Source organism: Drosophila pseudoobscura, chromosome X (assembly GCF_009870125.1).
Source record: "Drosophila pseudoobscura strain MV-25-SWS-2005 chromosome X, UCI_Dpse_MV25, whole genome shotgun sequence".
Classification (NCBI taxonomy): domain Eukaryota; kingdom Metazoa; phylum Arthropoda; class Insecta; order Diptera; family Drosophilidae; genus Drosophila; species Drosophila pseudoobscura.
The window spans coordinates 59,769,887-59,789,859 of NC_046683.1; the positions used below are offsets into that span (position 1 = coordinate 59,769,887).

The window sequence follows — 19,973 nt, forward strand, 5'->3', positions numbered from 1 at the left end:
TTTTGGTATATTTCTGAGGGTAGGACGGTATATTTTAACGATAAATCAGCAGTCACACTGTCTCTAATTCTGTCTGACAAGAGGAAAAAATTGGGGAAATTCTGTTCAATAAAATTAAAATAAATTTTTGTGCATTGATAGCAAAATTTACAGTACACACAGGTAAGTCGTTGAAAGCATTTGAAAATTTGTTGAAGCGGCAGCCCCAGCGCCCCACTGCAACCGTGAAAAATGAATGTGTGAGCCTGTTGTCGCCATCTTTTTTTTGTGTATGTACTTGTGCCGACGCCAATTAATGCGAGACACTGTGCATGACGTGCCTCGCCTCGCTACCTCAAGAAAGAGATATTCAAAGTGGTAGCATCCATGCCAGACGTTCGCGGCATACGCGTTCCTGTTTAATGACTTATAGTATATTGGTTCGAACAAGATGAAAATTGCATTGTTTTCTTCTTTCACTTTGAGGTCGCGGTTATCTCCTCGTACCTGCCGTCGCTGTCGTCGCAATCGCGATAAAGAAACCGCTCCGCCAACAAACGCCGCCGCGTAAGTCCGGATTTTCCCCCAATTTCAAGAAACGCAAGAACCGTGGACGACAACGCAGCCGAACCCGTTGCCGCTATGCCCGGAGCCGGCACGTTCAAGTTGTTCATCGGGAATCTCGATGAAAAAACTCAGGCTACCGAGCTGCGTGCGCTCTTCGAGAAATACGGTACAGTCGTCGAGTGCGATGTGGTCAAGAACTATGGGTTTGTGCACATGGAAACCGAACAGCAGGGTCGCGATGCCATACAGAACTTGAACGGTTACGTTTTGAATGATAATGCCATCAAAGTGGAGGCTGCCAAAAGTCGTCGCGCCCCCAACACGCCCACTACGAAAATCTTCGTGGGAAATCTAACCGATAAAACGCGGGCACCAGAGGTGCGTGAGCTGTTTCAGAAATACGGCACCGTCGTCGAGTGCGACATTGTGCGCAACTATGGGTTCGTGCATCTGGACTGTGTGGGTGATGTGCAGGATGCCATCAAGGAGTTGAACGGTCGCGTGGTCGATGGCCAACCGCTCAAGGTTCAAGTATCGACTAGTCGTGTGCGCCCCAAACCGGGCATGGGCGATCCGGAGCAGTGTTATCGTTGCGGCCGTTCCGGTCATTGGTCGAAAGAGTGTCCGCGCCTCTATGGCAGCACCGGAGGCGGACGCGAACCGCCATCGCCGCTCAGTGCCGGTGGCTACAGAGATCGTATGTACGGTCGTGATCCTTATCCGCCACCACCACCTCCGCCGCCATTCCTGCGTGATCGCATTATGGATGGCTTTAGGGTAAATGCAGCATACATTTCAAAACATCATCCAATGCTCACCTCTCCCCGCGTCTCACAGCAACTAATTGATTATCTTTCCCCCCACAGGATTATGATTACTATGACCGCCGCTTCGAGGATTCACGCGACCTGTACGAGCGCCGCTATCAGTCATCGCGTATGCGCGACTTCCCACCACCACCGATTTCACGACGCGAGCCCATGCCATTGCCGCCTCCGTTGAGCGGCAGCCTGCGCTCTTGCAGCGTCACACGTGGATATGACACCATGTTCAGTCGTCGCTCGCCACCGCCACCACGCAGCAGCAATGGAATGAGTCGTTATGGGTAGGTGACAGAACAGTTGAAGCCTTTTTATAAACCTTTCCTAATTTCTGCCGTTTGCCATTTCCTTTCCCCCAGCTCGCCCACACCCCATGGCTATGAGGACTTTAGTCGTGATTCCTTTGACGATCGCATGATCTCGTCACGAGGTATGCGCGGTCCCTCTCCACCGGGTCGCCGCTATGCGCCCTACTGAGATGAGTTTTACTATCACGGCAGCAGCTGAGTGGCAGTCGCTTTGGCATCCCCAAACACGTTCAGAACAGAAACAGACTTGTGGCTGCTCAGCTGGTCGCCAGCAGCAGCATGTTGTCATCCTCGGCTAAATGTGCTGGTGCCGACCACATTTACACACTTGTGGCTGCCGCGTACTCGTATTTTACTATACTAACACTAATCGTAAACTTAAACAAGAGAATACCATATTTGTCGCAGCATTTTCGCCCATTTGCTCCTCCACACACGCTTGGACCGCCTCAATCCTGTGCATGTTGGTCGAGACCCCGCCCCACACACACAAACACGCACACACTAACTAGACAACGACTGCTCTTGCCCTCTGCCGCAATTAAACGATCGAACGTTATTGAATATTGTGAAGTTTTGTGTGTTCCAATAAAGAATCGATAGCAGTCGAAAATATGCAAAAATATATGAATATATTGGTTTCTATATACCAAATGGGGGACGTTTGTAAACCTAGGATATTTAAGGACGATATTCTAAAGGCAGTATTGCAACATTATTCTACAGCTCAAGGCAACTCCGCGCTACGCAAGGCAGCTGGAACTGTGGTTAGGTGGGCTCAGTGTGCTTTTCGGAAATGAGCGATTCATCCGGTGAGTTGTCTTCTATTTGTGTGCCATTGAGTTTACTCAATTCTTGCAGCTCCACAGGCGCTGGCTTGTCGAATGTGGGCGGTATGAGAAGGCGACTGAAAATAACGATTGGAAGGAGGACGGATTAATTTAAACTGAATATCAGACGGAAATCTGTGCAAAACTCACTTGCCACACTGCAGCGCAATCATTGCGACGAGCATCATAAACGATGTAACCCCAAAGGTCCAGTAAGTTCCTAATCTGGTGTAAATGGAGCCAACAAAGACAGGACCCAAGACGCGCGACAGGCAACCCGAGCCAGTCATCCAGCCCATCCAGACGCCCTGGGGCCGCGGCCCAAGCACCTTCGAGAAGATGGTCTGGATGAGGGTCACGCCAATTGGATAGCCCACGGAGGTGAGGGCAAAGCCAATGATGAACTGTGTCAAGGTCACGGCTGGAATCACAGCACACCATTCCTGTGTGGCTGGGCAGCCCAGATAGAAGGGATCTTCGTAGCTTAGATTGAGGCTTGCATTAAAGGCCAGAGCCACCTTAGGTGGATCGGGTCCCCATGGTAGGAAGAGCACCCGGCCCATTACCATCAGCGAGAAGCCGCCCCAGATGAGCACGTAACGTTCGGCGAACAGCTTGCACATCGGTTCGATCATCACGAATGTCACCAGCGAAACTATGGCTGCAGTTGTCATCATGATGCCCATATTCCAGAGCGCCTGCTCGTTCGACCAGGCGAACATATCCATCGTCAACGACGTGCCCAAACTGGTAAATATGAAACATGAAACACTTTAGCTCTGAGTCTTTGGAAGAACTTACGTCTCGAGGAGCACAAAGTTGAAGACGAGCACAAAGAAGGCCACAATCAGGGTCCAGGCGGACAGGTAACTCGGCTTGATGCCCTTCCACGTATCTCGCTCTGAAGTGCCACCCTGCATGACCATTACCTCGCGAGCGGCTATTTTGTGTTCCTAAAATCAGAACAGAGAAATCTGTGGATTAGAAAGCTACGCTACCATCATTAATTTGTGACTTACCTCAAATACGCCGGGTAGGAACATCACGAAGTTGCACATACTCATGATCACATTGATCCAGCCGGAGCCCGTGTACATGTTAAAGTGCATCTTGCCCCAAAGCCAGACATGACCCTCAGCACCCAGCGGTGTGACTGCCGCTTGGAGTGTCGGGCCGATGATGAAACCCAAAACCTGGGCCAAAGACACCATAGAGACGGCATGGGTGCGCTCGCTGATTCGCGTGGCGGCCGACAAGTAGGATCGGCACAGGGCTATGTTTGCCGAACTGACTCCAATCAGAAATCTTGAGGCCAGCATCCAGTACTTGACATCGGGGGGACGCAGCTCCAATGAGGAGTACATGCCGCTGGCTACAGTGAACAAGGCTAGTGAAAGGAGCAGCGGGAGGCGAATGGTGCCTAGCTTATTGCCCCACCAGCCGAATATAGGACTGAAGATCATTTGTCCCAATGGATTGGCGGCGACTATCAGACCCATGAACTCCTTGCCCGCATCGGGATCTAGCTGGAGAGAGATTTGCATAAGATTTCGGAGGTCAGGAAGCTGTTCAGGAAGAGACACCTACCTTGTTGAGGAAGGGCCATATCCCCGTGATGATGATGCTAAAGCCCAGCGCCATCAGGAACATTGTAAAGTAGATGATGCGCACGGAGCGCCAGCGCTGCGTGTACTCCTCCAGGGTCTCCAGTCCATCGTCGACATCCTCGGGCAGTCTTTTGGTTTCCATGCGGGAGCGCATTTTGCGGAAAAAATCCATGGTGATCCTGGGTATAGGTCTTTGAGTGGATCTATCAATTCCTAATCTCAGGCTGTCTCATTCTGTAAGTAAACAAAATTACAAACATTATTGTTTTCTTTGTAAAATTCATTTTTTTATAATGTAAACTAAAATGACCTTTGATCGTACATACTCGTAGGAGCTCTAGTTATTTCTAGCTGATAATATCACCTTCTTTGTAAGGGCTTCCAATATATAAAGAATTTAAAACATGCCACTTCAATGGATTATCTGCATGCTCTGTTGGTTGATTATCCTCCCTCCCCATTGCCCAGAAACAGTTTGCCCAACTTATCTTAGCAATTATAAGAGATAAAGACAATCGCAGACTGATTCAGTGCAGCTGTTTTCTTCCCCGTTCCATGGAACTGTTATTGCGTGCGTGTGTGTGTGAATTAGTTAAAGCCACTATCGGTATGAGCTATATCATTCCGCAGATAACGCTAGAAGGGAACCCGGTCGTTTTATTACATGATTTTATTTATCGAATTGGGCATTCAAACTTTTCATCAATTTCGCCTCGTCACCAGCGGATCACACCATAGGGAAACACACCAGAGAAATGGGGGTTTTCGTAGCGTTTCTGTTTGTTGATAGTGTAGCCTCGAACTGCTCGAGGTTAATGATTCCATTCCCTTCCACTCGGAAAAATTCGTTCGGCATTCAAATTCCAGATTTTGTGATTGGCTCTCCCATGAAGCTGAATGCACACTGTTCGATGCATGCATGTATTCTCAAAAGCAGCTAAAAATAGGTAAGCTCTTGAGTTTTCTTACACTCCCTACACTTGGATCCAGTTAACGGCGAACAGTACCCGCGTTCTGGTTTGGTGGATCTTTACACACACAAACACAAACACACTCAGACACCGATTGGGGGATAGGAGAAACAAATGTAGCGAAGCAACCAGTTGACCGACCGTTGAACGGGGGCTCTATGGTCTTTGAAATCACCTTTTACATATTCGTATTTGCTTACGCTCTCACTCTCTTTCACTTGTGTATTTGATTTTGAATTGATTTCACATTCAAAAGAAATAAGTATTTGGCAAGGGCACAGCTATTTACTTCTTTGTTGTTATGTATATTTCCTTATGTACAAGCGACACAAATTAATATGCTCATATTGTACGTTCACATTCTCGTTTATAAATGAATTGTTTTCATTGTCTCTTTTTTGGTTTTTACTCTCTTTTACGTTAAAACACACTCGTCTCGTGCACTTCACGCTCTCACAACCGAAGCTATACATATATCTTCTCTCAGTGAATGTAATAAATAGCCCCCTTTGTTCTTGCACTCTTTGTGGGGATGGGGGAAGGGTTCAGTTCACTTGCGATGCACCTTTTTTTTACCAATTTTGTTAGTGCTACCTGTTGCAACGGCGGAGCTGCGGCAACGCAACGCAAAAGAAACGATCAAAGGTAGAGAAGTTGAATATATATTTTGATATAGAATATTAATATATATTTGGTAATATAATTTTTGGTGATATCAACTACTTTTTTAAATTTAGAAGACAATTCGACATCGCGGCTATCCGTGCTTTCAAATGCGCCCGTTTCAAATCTTATAAACCTTTAGGTGTCTTCCGCCTGCATGGTGCGTTACGATAACAAGGTTACGTCGATGAATATAATCGATTTTAAAATGCACATAACTAGATTTAACGCTTTAAAAGGTTGCAATTTGAAAATTTATTGTTTTACTTAAAAATATACAACAAAGAAAATAAAAAAACGTGCTGTTTATGTGTTCTACTGATTTCCGCGAACTTGCTGAAGACGCATCAAGCGCTGTTGCCGAAGCCAAGGGAAGAGGAGGCCACGTTGGGGTAATAGCGGAGCGGGAGGTGCGAGACCTTTAGCAGGAGCTAGGGTCACAGCTTCTGGACTAATGTCGTTGCGGTAAAAGCTCATGGAGCGGCCACTGGGGCGACGAGGAATAGGTGCCTCCTCCTTGCGCTCAACGTCATCATCGTTCATGATGTTCAGGCTGAAGACATCCCCGCTGTTGTTGTCGGACGACAAATGGCTCACAGTGTCCTGGAGGACGCGCGGAATACGCTCCACCGCTTGCATTGCATCTTGCAGCGGTCTAATGTCCCGCCCAAACTTTTTTGCTTCTCTCTGCGACTGTTCCATGGATGCGGCCTGGCGGGACGTGGTCTTCTTGGTTTTCCAGGACCTTTTGCTGTCACGATTCGCCTGCTGTCGTTTCTGCAGGGGTGCAGGACGTAGGAGAGGTGTGCCATTCTGCTCAAAGAACCAAGGTTCCCGACGCGTAACTGCGACAGGCTCCACTGGAGCGGCTTGGCGTTTGAATGCCGCGGGCTTGGGCTCCCGCTGCTTCTGGCCACGTGTCCCCAAAGGAGAAGGGCGCACCAATGTACTGGCAAAATCGTTGAACCACTCCAGGTGATCTACAGATCGCTTATGCCTTGCTAGCTCCGATTCCTTGGTCACTTTCGAGGATGTTTCCAGAGCATTGACCGTCAGTTGACTGGCTGTCTTCTTGCTAGCCGACCTTGAGGGCTTATAGATGGTAATGGTGTTTCGACGATTACGAGCGGTCTTCAGGCCAGTGGCACTCCTGGTCACCAGATCCCGTCTCTGCTCAAACTGCTGGGCATTGCGTACGAATCGGTTGCTGCTCGGGCCCTGTATGAGAATCTGAAAGGGACTGTTCAATGTTTTCGCGTTTGCCTGCATGGTGCGAATGCATTCCGTGTCCGAGTTCTCGTTGTTGCACTCACAGAGACACTCTTCCCCACAGTAGAACCCCAAACAGCCGCAGTGCTCGCAGAGGGCTTTGCAGTTCAGCTCGTGCTTGGCCTCCGTCAGGGGATTAGCATTGCGAGATGCTGCCGCTGACGGCGATAAAGTGGAGAGCGCGGATTCCGTGGTTGCAGCCACTGCAGCAGCCAGATGCAGTTGAAGGACTGCCAGCCAAACCAAGACTAGGGCTATGGTGTAGGCGTAGAGGCTGCGATGTTTCATCGTTTCCGGTGTCATGGTCGGGTTTGTGGCTCCGCCTTGGCGGCTCTCGAATTGGGTTGTGGATGTACGATTGCAACGCGCGACGGTTTTTATACGCTGACCAGGTGAAATTTTAGATGTTTCTCCGCTTCGTGACTGTCGCTTGATTTTCGATTTTGTTTTTTTATTCAGTTCGCCGGAATTTCGCTGACATCGTGTGATCTTGAAACATTTCTAAATGGGGTTCTGTTCTATGCTTGAATCGTATGTTCTGTGAGCTGATTTCTCTTTTTGGGACAGATCAGCATGCCAAGGGCAAATACCTGCACTTGAACTTAACACAACATACGGGTACGAAATTTCTGTTTACAGAATTTATTACAAAAGAAACCAACTAAACAAATGTCATTTAAAACATGATTGAAATCATCAGCGGCGCTTGCCTTTGCCCTTCTTGCCGCCGCCACCGCCACCGCCACCACCACCACCACTCCCGCCGCCGCTAGCTCCAGAGCCGCTTGACTGCAGTTGGGGCTGATGGAAAGAATCCGCCGACTTGTTCTGGCGCGTCTTCAGCTGGGGTATTTTACCGGCAATGTACTGCATGATAGATTCTCGCGAGGGAAAGTCTTTGCTGCACAACGTGCCATCGGCATTGCGGAGTTGGACGCGAATCCGACCGCGGAATTGCGCCTCCTTGCTGATTTCGCGGGGATATTTAAGTGTCTCCACCAGAAAGTGCATGTTGGTCACCGACAGAACATCTCGCATCTCGTGGTAGTGTGGATTCTCGACGCAGTTCTCCTTGGGCAGCCGACGACCTTCCTGGCGAGTCTTCTTGCTATTGATATAGGCGGGGTAAATGCATATCCAGCTGTGGAAACAATAATAAAGAGAGCATGTGATTGGGACTTTGGCTTGTTGTTCCATTTAACTTACCGCTCCATTTGATTGTGTTTCAAATCAGGATTCCAATTGATGCGCATGGGAAGTGGTTCTGCCATTGTCACGTTGATTTCTTTGTAAATATCAGTAATTTTAAAAGATTGTTACTCAAAATCAGCCTAGAAAGTTTTTCCACGCAGGCACCTTGCCCGAAATAGAGATGGGAGAAGTGAGACGATACCATCGATATTGTTGCGAAGCAGAATCCGATGAATCGATAGTTCCATCGATGATTTTCTGGCTCTACTAGTCGCCGTTTCACAACAATACAAATGGCTGGTCGCAGAATAACTTCAATAACAGTCTTTTTCTGGTCCTAAAGCAGTGCGCGGCGTTGCCCTTGTTGCCTCTTCGAAACGTTTTTCTCGCTTAGGTAAAAGAGCGGCGTACGAAACCATTCTAGTCACGCGTATCGCGGTGCTTCGTTGTAAACATCGCCGCCCCACACGCCACAGCAACAAAACAACACAACACAACACAAAGCAAAGGCAAGACTCGCGGCCCAACAATGGAAGAACTGAACAGTATATTGCAGAAAACCAAAGATAAATCAACGCAAAAAGAGCAGGATGAGGTACTTATCCCTTCCGTTTAATCATTCAAGAGCCTGAACTTTGGCATTTTAAAGATTGACGCCAGCGCCTGGGCCTGTGTCTGGGTCTGGGCCTGCGCCCCGACACCCCAAAAACCCCAAACTAATCTACTTCTCGGTTCACTTCTTTTCTTCCCACTTCTTTACGGTTTATTTACATGTCGCCCACGCACCCACGTGTATCCCATCGCTTATCCCAGATTCTGCTGCAGCCCTTCACATACATACAACAGATTCCTGGCAAACAATTTCGCTCCGAGCTGGCCTTGGCCTTCAATCACTGGTTGCTCATACCGGCCGAAAAGTTGGCGCAGATTGGCGACATTGTACAAATGCTGCATAATTCCAGTTTGCTGTGAGTATATATATTGTATATGCATCTATGTAGTATGTGCCTGTATGGTATGGAAAACCTGTCGATATTGCATTCAAAACTAATCATGTGTAGCATGTTTTAATTTTAAATTTGACCTTTGCTTTTGCATTTGTGGCTCTCTCTGCCCGTAGCTTTTGTTTACCTTCCCCCATGCCACACTTTTGACCCCAACCCCATACCTATACCCATACCCATACCCATGGTATCTCTGTTTAATCTCACTTCACACTTGCACAGCATTTTGTATAGACTTTTTTTTGTTTATTTGGTTTCGTTTATATAGATTTCAGCTGAACGGCCATTTGGGGTGTGAAGTTTTTTTTATTATTTTGGGGAAAATGAGAAGTGCTGCACTGCCCCAAAACGTATCTCCCATATGGAGCTCATTGGAGTCTTCTTATCATCGTTCGAGCACACAGTCTATCAGCAGACTTTATCCGTTTAGCGTATGACCATTGGGAGGGCAGTTCTGGTTCTATTTGCCGATGACTCACACCCTTTCGACGAATCCAACTGGCGGCCTTGTTTGTTGGGTACTATATTGGATAATGTTCTGCTCTGCTCGGCTGTGTGTGCGTACGTGTTAGCCTCAAATCAATTCCAAAATTTCATCATGAGCCCGCAGAATCGGCTGTTTACAATACTTTTTCAATTGAATTTCTTGGCATTTCATTGCCCGAACTGGAATTGCATAAATTATTTCGATTTCTATCCATTCCATTCCCCCCGGTGGGTGGAATGGGGAATGGGAAGAGGGAAGAGGATGCTGCCTGCCTTGCAGCTCCCGGCAACAATTAAACTCTGAACTGTCCCAATTGAAGTGTGTCTGCCGCTTTTCAATTAAGGCCTTTGTCTGTAAGATGCCAGCAGCAGTGGAGCTTAGTGCGTCCCTTGCGAATTGTCACTATCATCAAGCAGCAGCTAATCAGCTCTAAGTTTCCTTCATGGCTTTTCATCTCCCTCTCTATCTCTCCCTCTCGGTCTCTGTTCAATCAGGCAAACTAAGACTGTCATGCCACTCGTCCCTGGGCCACCTGTCGCCTGTTATTCAAATTCAAATTCTTTGAAATGGCCTTAATTCTGCTTAAAATCTCCTCATTGTTCCTTGACATTCTTTCCATTCCCATTTTGTCTCCTCTCGTGTCCTGTCGTCCCAAGTGCCTTGTCTTCGCCATGTTCTATTCTGTTCCTAATGCATTTTCATATCGGCAAAAACTTAGTTTTACAACTATGTCAGTTGCAAGTAACAGCCACGAGGCAGCCAGCCACTTTCCCACCTCCTACGATGGCACCTCAACCCGTCCCGTCCTGTCCGTCAGTCAGGCGCCTCATTCATGCACTTATGCCCATTGTCATTTAGTCAGCCAGCAAGCCAGCAAGCCAGCCAGCCAGCCGACAGCCGACAGGCATTGTGACAACTCTTGCAACGCAGCACGCCCACCATTCACCATCATTTTTCTCATCACTATCCAGAGGCTCCTCGAGGCCCGGCCCCACTCTCCTCCACTCTCGACGCCTCCTGCGCTGCCGCCCTTTGTGCGTTGTCGCTCCAACGCCCACGCCTCCATGCCATCCAATTCCCTTTCAATGGTTCTGCCAGCTTTGGCGGAGCGCAAACATTTTTTAATTACGCAAATGTTGGGCTGCCCAGTTTGCCTTTGCCTTTGCCTTCGGTTTTGCCTGGCGGGCAACGTAGTTATTGAAGCGATGATGTTGGCCTTAAAGCGGGGCTTAAATTTACACATCTATTATTATGAGAGGCATACAACACGTACATATGTACGTAGTACGTACACACGTGTGCATAAATATGTTTTAGCATGTTGTGGATGCCTGGAGATGGAAGCGTGACTCACGCTTTAAGTAAATATTCTCATTCTCTCAGTTTAGTTGTAGTATGATTGCTGGTATGAATATAATACACTACCATAGATGATCGATTGATTCACTGACCTGCTCTTCAATATGTGTTCTTGCTACTAACTTACAGCATTGATGATATTGAAGACAATTCGATCCTTCGCAGAGGTGTGCCCGTGGCCCATTCAATCTATGGCGTGGCTAGCACCATAAATGCGGCTAACTATGCCCTGTTTCTGGCGCTGGAGAAGGTGCAGCTGCTGGGACATCCAGAGGTATGTCCTCTGATATCCACGATTCGAATGGAATTCAATTAATCAATCCCACATCTTTGAAGGCAACCAAAGTGTATACGGAACAACTGCTGGAGCTGCATCGAGGCCAGGGAATGGAGATCTACTGGCGGGATAGCTTCACATGCCCCTCCGAATCGGATTACAAACTGATGACTGTACGCAAGACTGGCGGCCTGTTCATGCTGGCAATTCGCCTCATGCAGCTGTTTAGTGCCAACAAGGAGGATTACTCGAAGCTGACTGCAATTCTGGGACTGTACTTTCAAATTCGTGATGACTACTGTAATTTGAGTTTGAAAGAGGTTAGTGCTGCTAGTACCTAATCACTGACACTCAAGCACTGACCATTCTCTGCCCTACAGTACACGGAGAACAAGAGCTTCGCTGAGGATCTGACGGAGGGCAAGTTCGGTTTCCCAGTGATCCATGCGGTGCGTTCGCAAAAGCAGGACAAACAGGTTCTACGTAAGTCCCACAGACTTGACCCAAGGCTTGCCACTCATCAAGTTACGTTTCGTATCCGCAGACATATTACGCCAGCGCACGCACGACATTGAGGTCAAGAAGTACTGCATCAGTTTGCTGGAAAAGCTGGGAAGTTTTCAGTACACACGCAAGGTTCTCGAGACGCTTGATGCGGAGGCGCGGGCAGAGGTAGTTTGTCCTTGAACTAAATTGATTGCATTATTAATAGCTAATGGATGTGCTTTCTGTGCTTTCTTCTCTCTTTCTGTTCTCTGACAGGTGATGCGTCTGGGTAGCAATCCGTACATGGACCGGCTGCTCAATAAGCTGCTCTCGTGGAAGACCAGCGACAGTGTCAGCATCACGCAATCGAATCAGATCAATCACAACAACGTGACAGCCCGCAACAGCCCCAACCAGAACACACTTAACTGCAATTAACAGCCAAAGAGGCAAAAGAGGGAGCAATCGTGAATTGCGAATGGCGGAGCCTCTTTTGCTGCTAACCCAAGAACCGAGCCGAGGGCCAGGGCCAGCGCCTGCCTCAGTGCGCCCCTAATGCGTTTTCTGCAAAAACTGAAAATATTCTGAGATTTATGTTCTACTTTTGCCTCCTAGAACGCTCACAAAAAGCCAACGTTTACTAACTTAAACTAAATGTAAGGCAGAGAAGAGAAATTGAAGGAAAGGAAAGGAAGGGAAGGGAAAACCAAGAGCAGCCTTACAAAAAGAAAATTGTTAAGCCAAAAGTTAAATGATATAAGCCAAGCTTATGAAAGAGCTAGCATATGAGCCATAGAACAGCTTTCCATGAATTTGTTTATGTTTACGTTTTCGCTTAGTTTAGTTCCTTTTTTATACGCTTACGTTCTCGATTTAATATTAGTTACGGGAGGGGGCTTAGTCTGTGCCTCAATTAGTTTCCATTTTCTTTCCTTTTTGCCAGGCCAATGCCAGGGCCAAGTAAATCTCAAAAAGCATTAACTTAATTATAGGATATGCAATATTTAAGCTGTTGTATTTCTAAGTGTATTCGTATTCGTGTTTCCGATACTGAAAGCAACTTTCGATTTCTTAATGTCATTTTTCGAATCTACTCACTCAATGTGCACGCACTTCCTTTATCGACGTTGTTCCATTTTAATTGTTATACAATCGTATACATATGTATTATTAACAACAAACAAATTGTTAACGTTTTATGCAACAAACAGCAACAAAGCAACCTAAAAAAAAGCAAACAAAACAAAACTATGTATTGAAATAATGATAAATGATAATGATGCACTGCACAGCAGATTTTTGCACATTGCACCACCTAAAGTATATACATACACATATTATATACTACATATATATATATCTATATATATATATTTTTATTGTAGTTATACACTTGAAACGGCAAGAGAAAAAAAGAAAGCCAGTGAAGAAACCGAATTGCTGAAGAGAGAAAGATAAAAAGAAAGAAGGAAAAAAATATGCAATGCAAACATTTTATGGTAGGAAACGATAATTAAATAGCCGAGAATTTACAGCGTTACACAGTGCACGCCCAGAGATGCTGCAGCTCGATACAAATGCAGGCGCACCTAACATTTTGCCCATATACCACTATTGAGAACATTGAAATATATATATTGTATGTATTTAAATAAATATTTATGCCAAGTTGTCATCTAAAACAAGCGGCAACGTTGTGAGCCGCGGCATGGGCTGCGGCTCTTCTTTTTTACCCAATACTCAGTCAGTATGTACAGTGCCGGACTGAGGTGTTGGCACAGCAATTACTTTTCAGTTTACTGTTGTCTTAAGAGCTACATATATTCTAATAATACACCAACACCAGACGCTCCAATTCGTCAGAGCGCGCACACTGCACGAGTAAGAGTGAGAGAGAAAATGAGTAGCGTCACCACTCTAAACGGCTTTCTTCATTCTAATAATGATCCGATCTGATTCAGATTCGGCGATCTAGTAGATAAAGTCATTCTCTATTCTGCGTTTTTGGATTTCTCGTGTTTTTTAAAATATGTGGCACTGATATCCGCTCTTTGTGGGGGCGGAGGCGGGCGTGTGAAAGCAAACTTGATTCAGTGTGATATCAGGTGAGTCGGCACACAAAATTTGGTGGCTACAGCTCTTATAGTCTCTGAGAACTAGGCGTGGAACTCGGCTATTGATACTGATCAAGGACTTTATGGGGTCGGAAACTCTTCCTTCTAGCTGTTACACACAACCACCACAACACTAATATATTTCTAAACTCTTCGAGTACCGGATATAAAAATAGTTGTAATCTTAAACAACACTCTGTGTAAACGGCAAAGGTTCGAGATATGTATGTACATATGTACATATGCAGACGTGCAAGACGGAGTTCTCGACGAGTCAGTTTAAGTGTTAGGTCCATTCAAAACGTCTGCAAGGGGTCTGCCCGAATTGCCTGCACCCAAAATGCTAGAGACGAAAACTTTTGGTGATAACTGATTTCATTACATATACATATTTTTAAAGAAAACAAGTAATTTATTCCATAATGTACATACAAAGTGCTCTACGTGTGTACGTATTTCGGTAAACCTTGTATTACATACTATGCTAAATTCATAATCATTTACATGTATCCTGTAAAAGACTAAGCATCTTGCTCGATCATATCCATTAGCTGTAGAAACTCCTGTGAAGTTCCATCCATTTCGGAGTCTTGCTCTCCGTAATCCGCGTATTCGGCGTCATCGTCCTAAAATAAAAAAAAATTTTGGGAAACACTTAGTCCATTGGGCTTTGGATTGTGCTTAGAGTTATTAGATACACACCTCAAAGCCAAAGCAGTTGGCAGCATTGATCTTAGAGCCTTTGGGCTCGCGTTTGACTACCACCTCCTCGTCGCCATTAACCAGTTCTACGACCATGACCTGGCCATCATCACCCTGCAGTTCAACCGTGAACTCTGAGGTGTTTGGCTCTTCCTTAATGTGGAATGTCTTGGTACCGCCTTTGGCCCTGAGGCGGCGGTTAATGATAACGGGCTGATTGATGGAGCTCTTTCTGGGTTGTGTGTTGATAATGACCGGACTTTTTTTTGATTTCGCTGTAGGGGTGCCCATGGCCTCTAGAATTTCATCCTCGTAGTTGTCCGGCTCCACGTCGGCCAGTTCAAAGTTCTCCTCGTCGTCGTCATCCATGTCAATGAGTCCTCTGTCAAAGTCACTTTCGTTTACCAGGGTCACGATGCTGCCATCAGGCTGCAGACGAATATTGCGACCCATTTTCAATTTGAGCCGCTCCTCGCGAGCATTCTTCGTCTCGTCATGGATCTCCATGTGCCGTATCAAATTTCCCTTGTGGGTAAAAATCCGCGGACACTCCGGGCAGCTGTGCATCTTCTCGCGCGGCTCGGGCCGCGTGTATTCCTCGTTGTGCACCAGATTCATGTGGCGACGCAGCAGCTGGCGCTGACGGAAGGCCTGCGGGCATACTTCACACTTGAAGGGCTTCGCATCCAAGTGGACGAGCATGTGAGAGTCCAAATGCCGCTGGGAAACAGAGGCGTACTCGCATAGCTTGCAACGATAGCATCTCTCGCCCTCGTGGGTCTTTATGTGCAACTTATACTGGTAGCGATCTGGTAGATTTTGGCCACAGCGCTTGCAGGGTATCGGTTTATCTGCCGTATGCATATGCATGACGTGAAGGCGCAAGTCCGCCTTGCGGCCACAGGTGGTAGGGCAGTGGCTGCACTGGAACACGGGCTTATCCACGACGCTGTGGATGAGTTTGTGCGCCTTCAGGGAATTGGACTGCGTGAACCGGGACTTGCAAATATCGCACTGATACCTCTTCTCCCCCGTGTGGACAACGAGATGACGCTTCAGCTTGAACATGTCCTGCGAGGCATAAGTGCAGTGGGGACACTGGTACGGCCGCTCACCTGTATGACAGGTCATGTGGCGTCTTAGCTTGGTCAGCTCCACAGAGGCGTAGCTGCACTCCGTGCATTTGTGCGGCTTTTCCTTGGTGTGCTTGTATCTGGTGTGTCTTATCAGCTCGCCACTGGTGACAAAGGCGCTCTCGCAGTGCTTGCATTTGTGCGGCTTATTCCCCAAATGGGTGTTCACATGGTTCACCAATCCCACATTCGACTTGAATCCTCTATCGCATATGGAGCACTTGTAGGAAAAGTCAGTCTCGTGTGTTTTGTTGTGGCGCGTGATGAGAAACTTCTTGTTGGTCGTGTAGGCGCACTGGGAGCAGTTGAATTGATTCACCTTGGCTGTTTTTTTCTCCACAGTTGGCACAGGCTTCAGTAAGAACTGCCTGGATGTGATCTTCAGCTCCTGCTTGGACTCTTCTGGTGGGTTGTCATCGAACTCATAGACCTCGCCGTCAGCCACATTGTCCAGGGCTTCGACGGCAGCATTATCAATGGTGTACTCTGAATTTCCGGTAATATCGGCTACGGCAGCTTCAACATCTTCGTCAGCCACCAGTTCCTCGATCTCCCGCTCGATGTCGAGGGGCTCGGACTTAAGCTCGGACTTCGGCTCGAGCTTCGGTGAGGGAACCTTTTGTGACTTTTTGGGCCTGCCCCTGGCAGTGTTAGCAAATGTCTTTGCTGGTAGCTTTGGAATAGCAGCTGCTGCTACTGCACTCGTTGCTCGAACACTGATTGGTCTTGGCTCTGCTGCGGATCTTGTGACCATTTTCGGGGAAGATTGGGCAGGACGTAAATTGATGACTGGACGAAAAATTTCATTAGTTATGTGTGCATTATGTTTGGCTGGTCTGGTATTCACCTTTGTTGGACGGCTTACTAGCTCCTGAGCGGGTGGTCTTGTCAGGCTTTGTAGCTGAGTTCTTGAGTTTCTCCTGCAGCTCTTTCTGCTTTTTGGGCGTTGTTTTGACATAGCAGTTTCCGTCATCGTCAATGAAGTATTTATCCTCATCGTCCTCCTCTTCACTTGGATTGTAGTCGTCATCGTTTTCTGCCTGTTCTTCCTCAGAGACTTCAACAATATAATCATCATCGTCCTCGGCAACTCCGTCCTCTGCTCTGATTGATTTTAAAATCTTATGCACAACTTTGTCGTCGTTGCCGTCTTCTATTTCCTTGTGGAAATTGTTCAGGAACGACTGCAGATCCTCAGACTTTTTATTCGACGATTTCGACATCCTAATAAAAAACGATAAAACCAAAAAATTTCTATTTGTAAACATTTTTGGAGGGATGCATGGTGGCGACCCACAGCGGCCTTTGAGCGGCCGCCCCCAAGCGGCGGCGCCTATTGATTTCCCCCAAACTTTCTACAGCATCGACACTACGATTCGCTCTTTACTGATTGTATATTGGCACTTACTGTATTTAGTAAATATCACTTTGCAAAGATACTAAACACGGTTTTTTTTTTTTCAATTTATGCGTTTCTTTGTGGTGCTAGCAATTTCCGTCAGAGTAAGCAGCTGCGCATTTTCAATAAAAGATGGCGGACATGTCGCATCATACATCAGGGTTGATACGACAGTTTAACCAGGGCTCCGTCACTTATGTTAATGGTGGGCGTGAAAAATTTAAATTTTAAGGCATTAAAAAAAAATGTCGTCTTCAGTGTAACCTTACAGTTTTATTTATTTTTTTCGGCCGCATCGGCCATTTTTACCGATTAAAACTAGCGCCGAACGTGTTGCCCTCATTTATATGGTGACTTCAGGAAAATACGGTACTACTTTATCAGTATTTACAGTATATTTTAAAATTGAGGCGGTATATTTTGGTATGTTTCTGAGGGTCGGACGGTATATTTTATCGATAAGTCTGCGGTCACACTGATCGCAAGCAGCTGCCGGTTCCCGCGCATTTTTCGGCAAAATAAATCTTGATCTACGTTTTTTCGCTATTTGGTTTTCACTCGCATTAAAACCATCGTAGCGACAACGTTGTACCGACCACAGGAATCTGCAAGAAAACGTGTCCCTAACAGAGCAGGCGTAATTTACATTGTGAGTTCATCGCCTTGGTAGGAGGTAGCGTCCATAACCTTATATTTGTTTGTACACTTTCAGTGTTAGTTTTTGTGACTAAATTTGTGAAATTTTGAAGCTCGATTTTTGAAACATCATACAAACAAAAATGTCGCGACGCAAGGCCGTAACGAACAACAACAATGCCGGCGAGGCAGAAGCACAGCCCACCTTGGCCAAAAGGGCGCGCATTGCTTTCAGCCTGGATATACCCAAGCGACGCCAGACTGTGGGCACCGTGCTGGTTTGCGGCACGGGCGACTTCGGACAGCTTGGCTTGGGTGAGGATATCCAGGAGCGGAAGCGCCTTGCAGTGGTTGAGAACATCCCAAATCCTGTGGATGTTTGCGCTGGTGGCATGCATAGCCTCGTGCTGACGGAGAATGGCGATATCTACTCCTTTGGCTGCAACGACGAGGGCGCCTTGGGGCGAGATACCAGCGAGGACGGCAGCGAGTCGGTGCCCGCTTTGGTCCATTTGCCCGGCAAAGCAGTGCGCATCTCGGTGGGAGATTCGCACTCTGCTTGCATATTAGAAGACGGCAGCGTCTATGCTTGGGGATCGTTCCGCGATTCGCACGGAAACATGGGCTTGACCATTGATGGGAACAAGCGCGTACCCGCCAATCTTTTGGCGGGAACTGTTTGCAGCAGCATTGCCTCGGGCTCCGATCACTTGGTTATATTAACCACCAGGGGAAAAGTGTACACGGTCGGATGCGCTGAGCAGGGCCAGCTGGGACGCATTTCAGGGCGTTCAGTGGGCGGAGAGGGTGAGTTTATTTTTTCAACACATGTGTCTTCTGAAATAAAAAAACTATTTCGTTTACATTCCACCAGGTCGCCGCGGCAAGCGCGATTTGCTGCGACCGGACCAGCTAATCGTGAATCGAACCAAGCCATTCGAGGCCATATGGGCTACAAACTACTGTACGTTCCTTCGGGAATCCCAAACAGAAGTTATTTGGGCCGTCGGCTTGAACAACTTCAAGCAGCTGGCTTACGAACAAGATGAGGATCTGATTTTACATCCGATTAAAACTGCTCTTAAAGACATCAAGCAGATTTCTGGTGGTATACACCATACACTGTTTCTGAAGAATGATCAACGATGCTATGTCGTTGGTCGTCCAGAGTATGGACGCCTGGGCCTGGGCAGCAAGCAGGATGTGGTGGACCAATTAACGCCCGCTAATAATCTGTCTGACAATATTGTGCATGTTGGATGTGGCGAAATCTCTTCATATGCCATTACTGCAGATGGCAAGCTATATTCGTGGGGCATGGGCACCAACTACCAGCTGGGTGTAGGCGATGGCGATGATGAACTAGAGCCAGTACTTGTCAGTGGCAAGAATACCCAAAACCGAAAGATGCTGCTTGCATCGGGCGGTGGCCAGCATGGTCTGTTTTTGGGTGAGGCTGATGCGAAGGAACTAAAGGAAAAAAATATACCAGCAGCAGCCACAAGCAGCAAGACGGACAATATTCCCCTTCCTTCTCCAATTACAACGGTGGAAACTATTAAAGGTCAAAAGGGACACTCCAAAACTCCACCGAAGAAAGCCACTTCCAAGCGCGGAGCTCCTGATGCGAAGAATGAAAAGGAAATTGTGCCTGCAGCAGCCATGAGCAGCAAGAAGGAAAAGTCTGCTTCTCCTCCTCCAACTTCAACTAAGGAAACCGCCAAAGGAGGAAAGGGAAACTCCAAAACTCCGCCGAAGAAGGCCGCTGCCAAGCGAGGAGGATCCAAAAAGATTAAATCTTAAGAATAGTTGTATAAAAGTTGACTACCCCCAATTGTTTTTTGACCGCATTAAGTTGTCTTACGCTTATCCTACTTAAGAAATGGTTCGATTCGTAAGATACATACGATACCATCCTGGAGAATTTGATGTTCAACTTTATGATAACTTCTCCGAGATGGTATTGTAAGCATCTTACGGGTCGAACCAGGAGTTAAGTTGGATAATCGTAAGACAAAACTTTAGTAAATTTTGTATTTAAATGGAAACATGTTAGAAAATGAAACAAGTTTAAATTTGATTTACTTACTAATTAACTGTTTTACTCCTTAAGGTTTTCAGGTTTATAATTTACACAAGACATCCTAAAAACTATAAATTCTTGGCTCAA

General features: G+C 46.8%; 7 protein-coding genes across 15 annotated transcripts; 3 read left to right on the top strand and 4 right to left on the bottom strand.

The window, feature by feature from the left end:
* The first annotated feature begins 20 nt into the window (after positions 1–20).
* On the top strand, positions 21–2,300 carry lark (RNA-binding protein lark). Its single transcript, XM_001352653.4, has 4 exons — positions 21–162; positions 466–1,323; positions 1,413–1,651; positions 1,727–2,300. Exons 2-4 carry the CDS (start codon positions 622–624, stop codon positions 1,842–1,844), a joined length of 1,059 nt encoding a protein of 352 aa, XP_001352689.1. The 5' UTR covers positions 21–162; positions 466–621; the 3' UTR covers positions 1,845–2,300.
* Positions 2,289–5,873, bottom strand: Cln7 (CLN7/MFS domain-containing 8). 8 transcript variants are annotated; one of them, XM_015188286.2, is made up of 6 exons: positions 5,259–5,873; positions 4,093–4,346; positions 3,525–4,031; positions 3,307–3,458; positions 2,656–3,252; positions 2,289–2,582 (listed from the first exon to the last, which is right to left on the bottom strand). In XM_015188286.2, exons 2-6 carry the CDS (start codon positions 4,282–4,284, stop codon positions 2,444–2,446), a joined length of 1,587 nt encoding a protein of 528 aa, XP_015043772.2. In that variant the 5' UTR covers positions 4,285–4,346; positions 5,259–5,873; the 3' UTR covers positions 2,289–2,443. The 8 variants fall into 8 exon arrangements, with proteins under 8 accessions (XP_015043772.2, XP_015043768.2, XP_015043767.2 ...); XM_015188282.2 differs by having other exon boundaries at positions 2,291–2,582; positions 5,678–5,873; XM_015188281.2 differs by having other exon boundaries at positions 2,291–2,582; positions 5,373–5,561.
* Positions 5,874–5,977: 104 nt separating this feature from the next.
* On the bottom strand, positions 5,978–7,349 carry LOC4811950 (uncharacterized). The gene has a single exon (XM_001352654.4). The coding sequence runs from the start codon at positions 7,316–7,318 to the stop codon at positions 6,062–6,064; it is 1,257 nt and encodes a 418-aa protein (XP_001352690.2). The 5' UTR covers positions 7,319–7,349; the 3' UTR covers positions 5,978–6,061.
* Positions 7,350–7,634: 285 nt separating this feature from the next.
* Positions 7,635–8,401, bottom strand: Srp19 (signal recognition particle 19). Its single transcript, XM_001352655.4, has 2 exons — positions 8,222–8,401; positions 7,635–8,156 (listed from the first exon to the last, which is right to left on the bottom strand). The coding sequence occupies exons 1-2, from the start codon at positions 8,284–8,286 to the stop codon at positions 7,712–7,714; spliced, it is 510 nt and encodes a 169-aa protein (XP_001352691.2). The 5' UTR covers positions 8,287–8,401; the 3' UTR covers positions 7,635–7,711.
* Positions 8,402–8,459: 58 nt separating this feature from the next.
* qm (geranylgeranyl pyrophosphate synthase quemao) lies at positions 8,460–13,475 on the top strand. 2 transcript variants are annotated; one of them, XM_015188287.2, is made up of 7 exons: positions 8,460–8,801; positions 9,020–9,174; positions 11,222–11,330; positions 11,393–11,653; positions 11,714–11,816; positions 11,878–12,005; positions 12,096–12,257. In XM_015188287.2, the coding sequence occupies exons 1-7, from the start codon at positions 8,736–8,738 to the stop codon at positions 12,255–12,257; spliced, it is 984 nt and encodes a 327-aa protein (XP_015043773.1). In that variant the 5' UTR covers positions 8,460–8,735. The 2 variants fall into 2 exon arrangements, with proteins under 2 accessions (XP_015043773.1, XP_001352692.1); XM_001352656.4 differs by having other exon boundaries at positions 8,462–8,801; positions 11,186–11,330; positions 12,096–13,475.
* Positions 13,476–14,329: 854 nt separating this feature from the next.
* CTCF lies at positions 14,330–17,347 on the bottom strand. Its single transcript, XM_001352657.4, has 4 exons — positions 17,177–17,347; positions 16,616–16,992; positions 14,636–16,557; positions 14,330–14,559 (listed from the first exon to the last, which is right to left on the bottom strand). Exons 2-4 carry the CDS (start codon positions 16,989–16,991, stop codon positions 14,455–14,457), a joined length of 2,403 nt encoding a protein of 800 aa, XP_001352693.2. The 5' UTR covers position 16,992; positions 17,177–17,347; the 3' UTR covers positions 14,330–14,454.
* A 266-nt stretch (positions 17,348–17,613) lies between these two features.
* On the top strand, positions 17,614–19,895 carry Rcc1 (Regulator of chromosome condensation 1). Its single transcript, XM_001352658.3, has 3 exons — positions 17,614–17,816; positions 17,880–18,610; positions 18,678–19,895. The coding sequence occupies exons 2-3, from the start codon at positions 17,947–17,949 to the stop codon at positions 19,604–19,606; spliced, it is 1,593 nt and encodes a 530-aa protein (XP_001352694.1). The 5' UTR covers positions 17,614–17,816; positions 17,880–17,946; the 3' UTR covers positions 19,607–19,895.
* Positions 19,896–19,973: the final 78 nt, after the last annotated feature.

Coding starts and splice junctions, on each gene's coding strand:
- CTCF (XM_001352657.4), bottom strand. CDS start 16,991: ATGTCGAAATCGTCGAATAAAAAGTCTGAGGATCTGCAGTCGTTCCTG. Junction 16,558..16,615: donor TAGTAAGCCGTCCAACAAAG/GTGAATACCAGA, acceptor TTTTTCGTCCAG/TCATCAATTTACGTCCTGCC. Junction 14,560..14,635: donor CCAACTGCTTTGGCTTTGAG/GTGTGTATCTAA, acceptor TTTTTATTTTAG/GACGATGACGCCGAATACGC.
- LOC4811950 (XM_001352654.4), bottom strand. CDS start 7,318: ATGACACCGGAAACGATGAAACATCGCAGCCTCTACGCCTACACCATA.
- Srp19 (XM_001352655.4), bottom strand. CDS start 8,286: ATGGCAGAACCACTTCCCATGCGCATCAATTGGAATCCTGATTTGAAA. Junction 8,157..8,221: donor AAACACAATCAAATGGAGCG/GTAAGTTAAATG, acceptor TTGTTTCCACAG/CTGGATATGCATTTACCCCG.
- Rcc1 (XM_001352658.3), top strand. CDS start 17,947: ATGTCGCGACGCAAGGCCGTAACGAACAACAACAATGCCGGCGAGGCA. Junction 18,611..18,677: donor GCGTTCAGTGGGCGGAGAGG/GTGAGTTTATTT, acceptor ACATTCCACCAG/GTCGCCGCGGCAAGCGCGAT.
- qm (XM_001352656.4), top strand. CDS start 8,736: ATGGAAGAACTGAACAGTATATTGCAGAAAACCAAAGATAAATCAACG. Junction 8,802..9,019: donor CGCAAAAAGAGCAGGATGAG/GTACTTATCCCT, acceptor CGCTTATCCCAG/ATTCTGCTGCAGCCCTTCAC. Junction 9,175..11,185: donor CTGCATAATTCCAGTTTGCT/GTGAGTATATAT, acceptor ACTAACTTACAG/CATTGATGATATTGAAGACA.
- Cln7 (XM_015188286.2), bottom strand. CDS start 4,284: ATGGATTTTTTCCGCAAAATGCGCTCCCGCATGGAAACCAAAAGACTG. Junction 3,459..3,524: donor TCCTACCCGGCGTATTTGAG/GTAAGTCACAAA, acceptor TTCTGATTTTAG/GAACACAAAATAGCCGCTCG. Junction 3,253..3,306: donor AACTTTGTGCTCCTCGAGAC/GTAAGTTCTTCC, acceptor CATATTTACCAG/TTTGGGCACGTCGTTGACGA.
- lark (XM_001352653.4), top strand. CDS start 622: ATGCCCGGAGCCGGCACGTTCAAGTTGTTCATCGGGAATCTCGATGAA. Junction 1,324..1,412: donor GCATTATGGATGGCTTTAGG/GTAAATGCAGCA, acceptor TTCCCCCCACAG/GATTATGATTACTATGACCG. Junction 1,652..1,726: donor AATGGAATGAGTCGTTATGG/GTAGGTGACAGA, acceptor CCTTTCCCCCAG/CTCGCCCACACCCCATGGCT.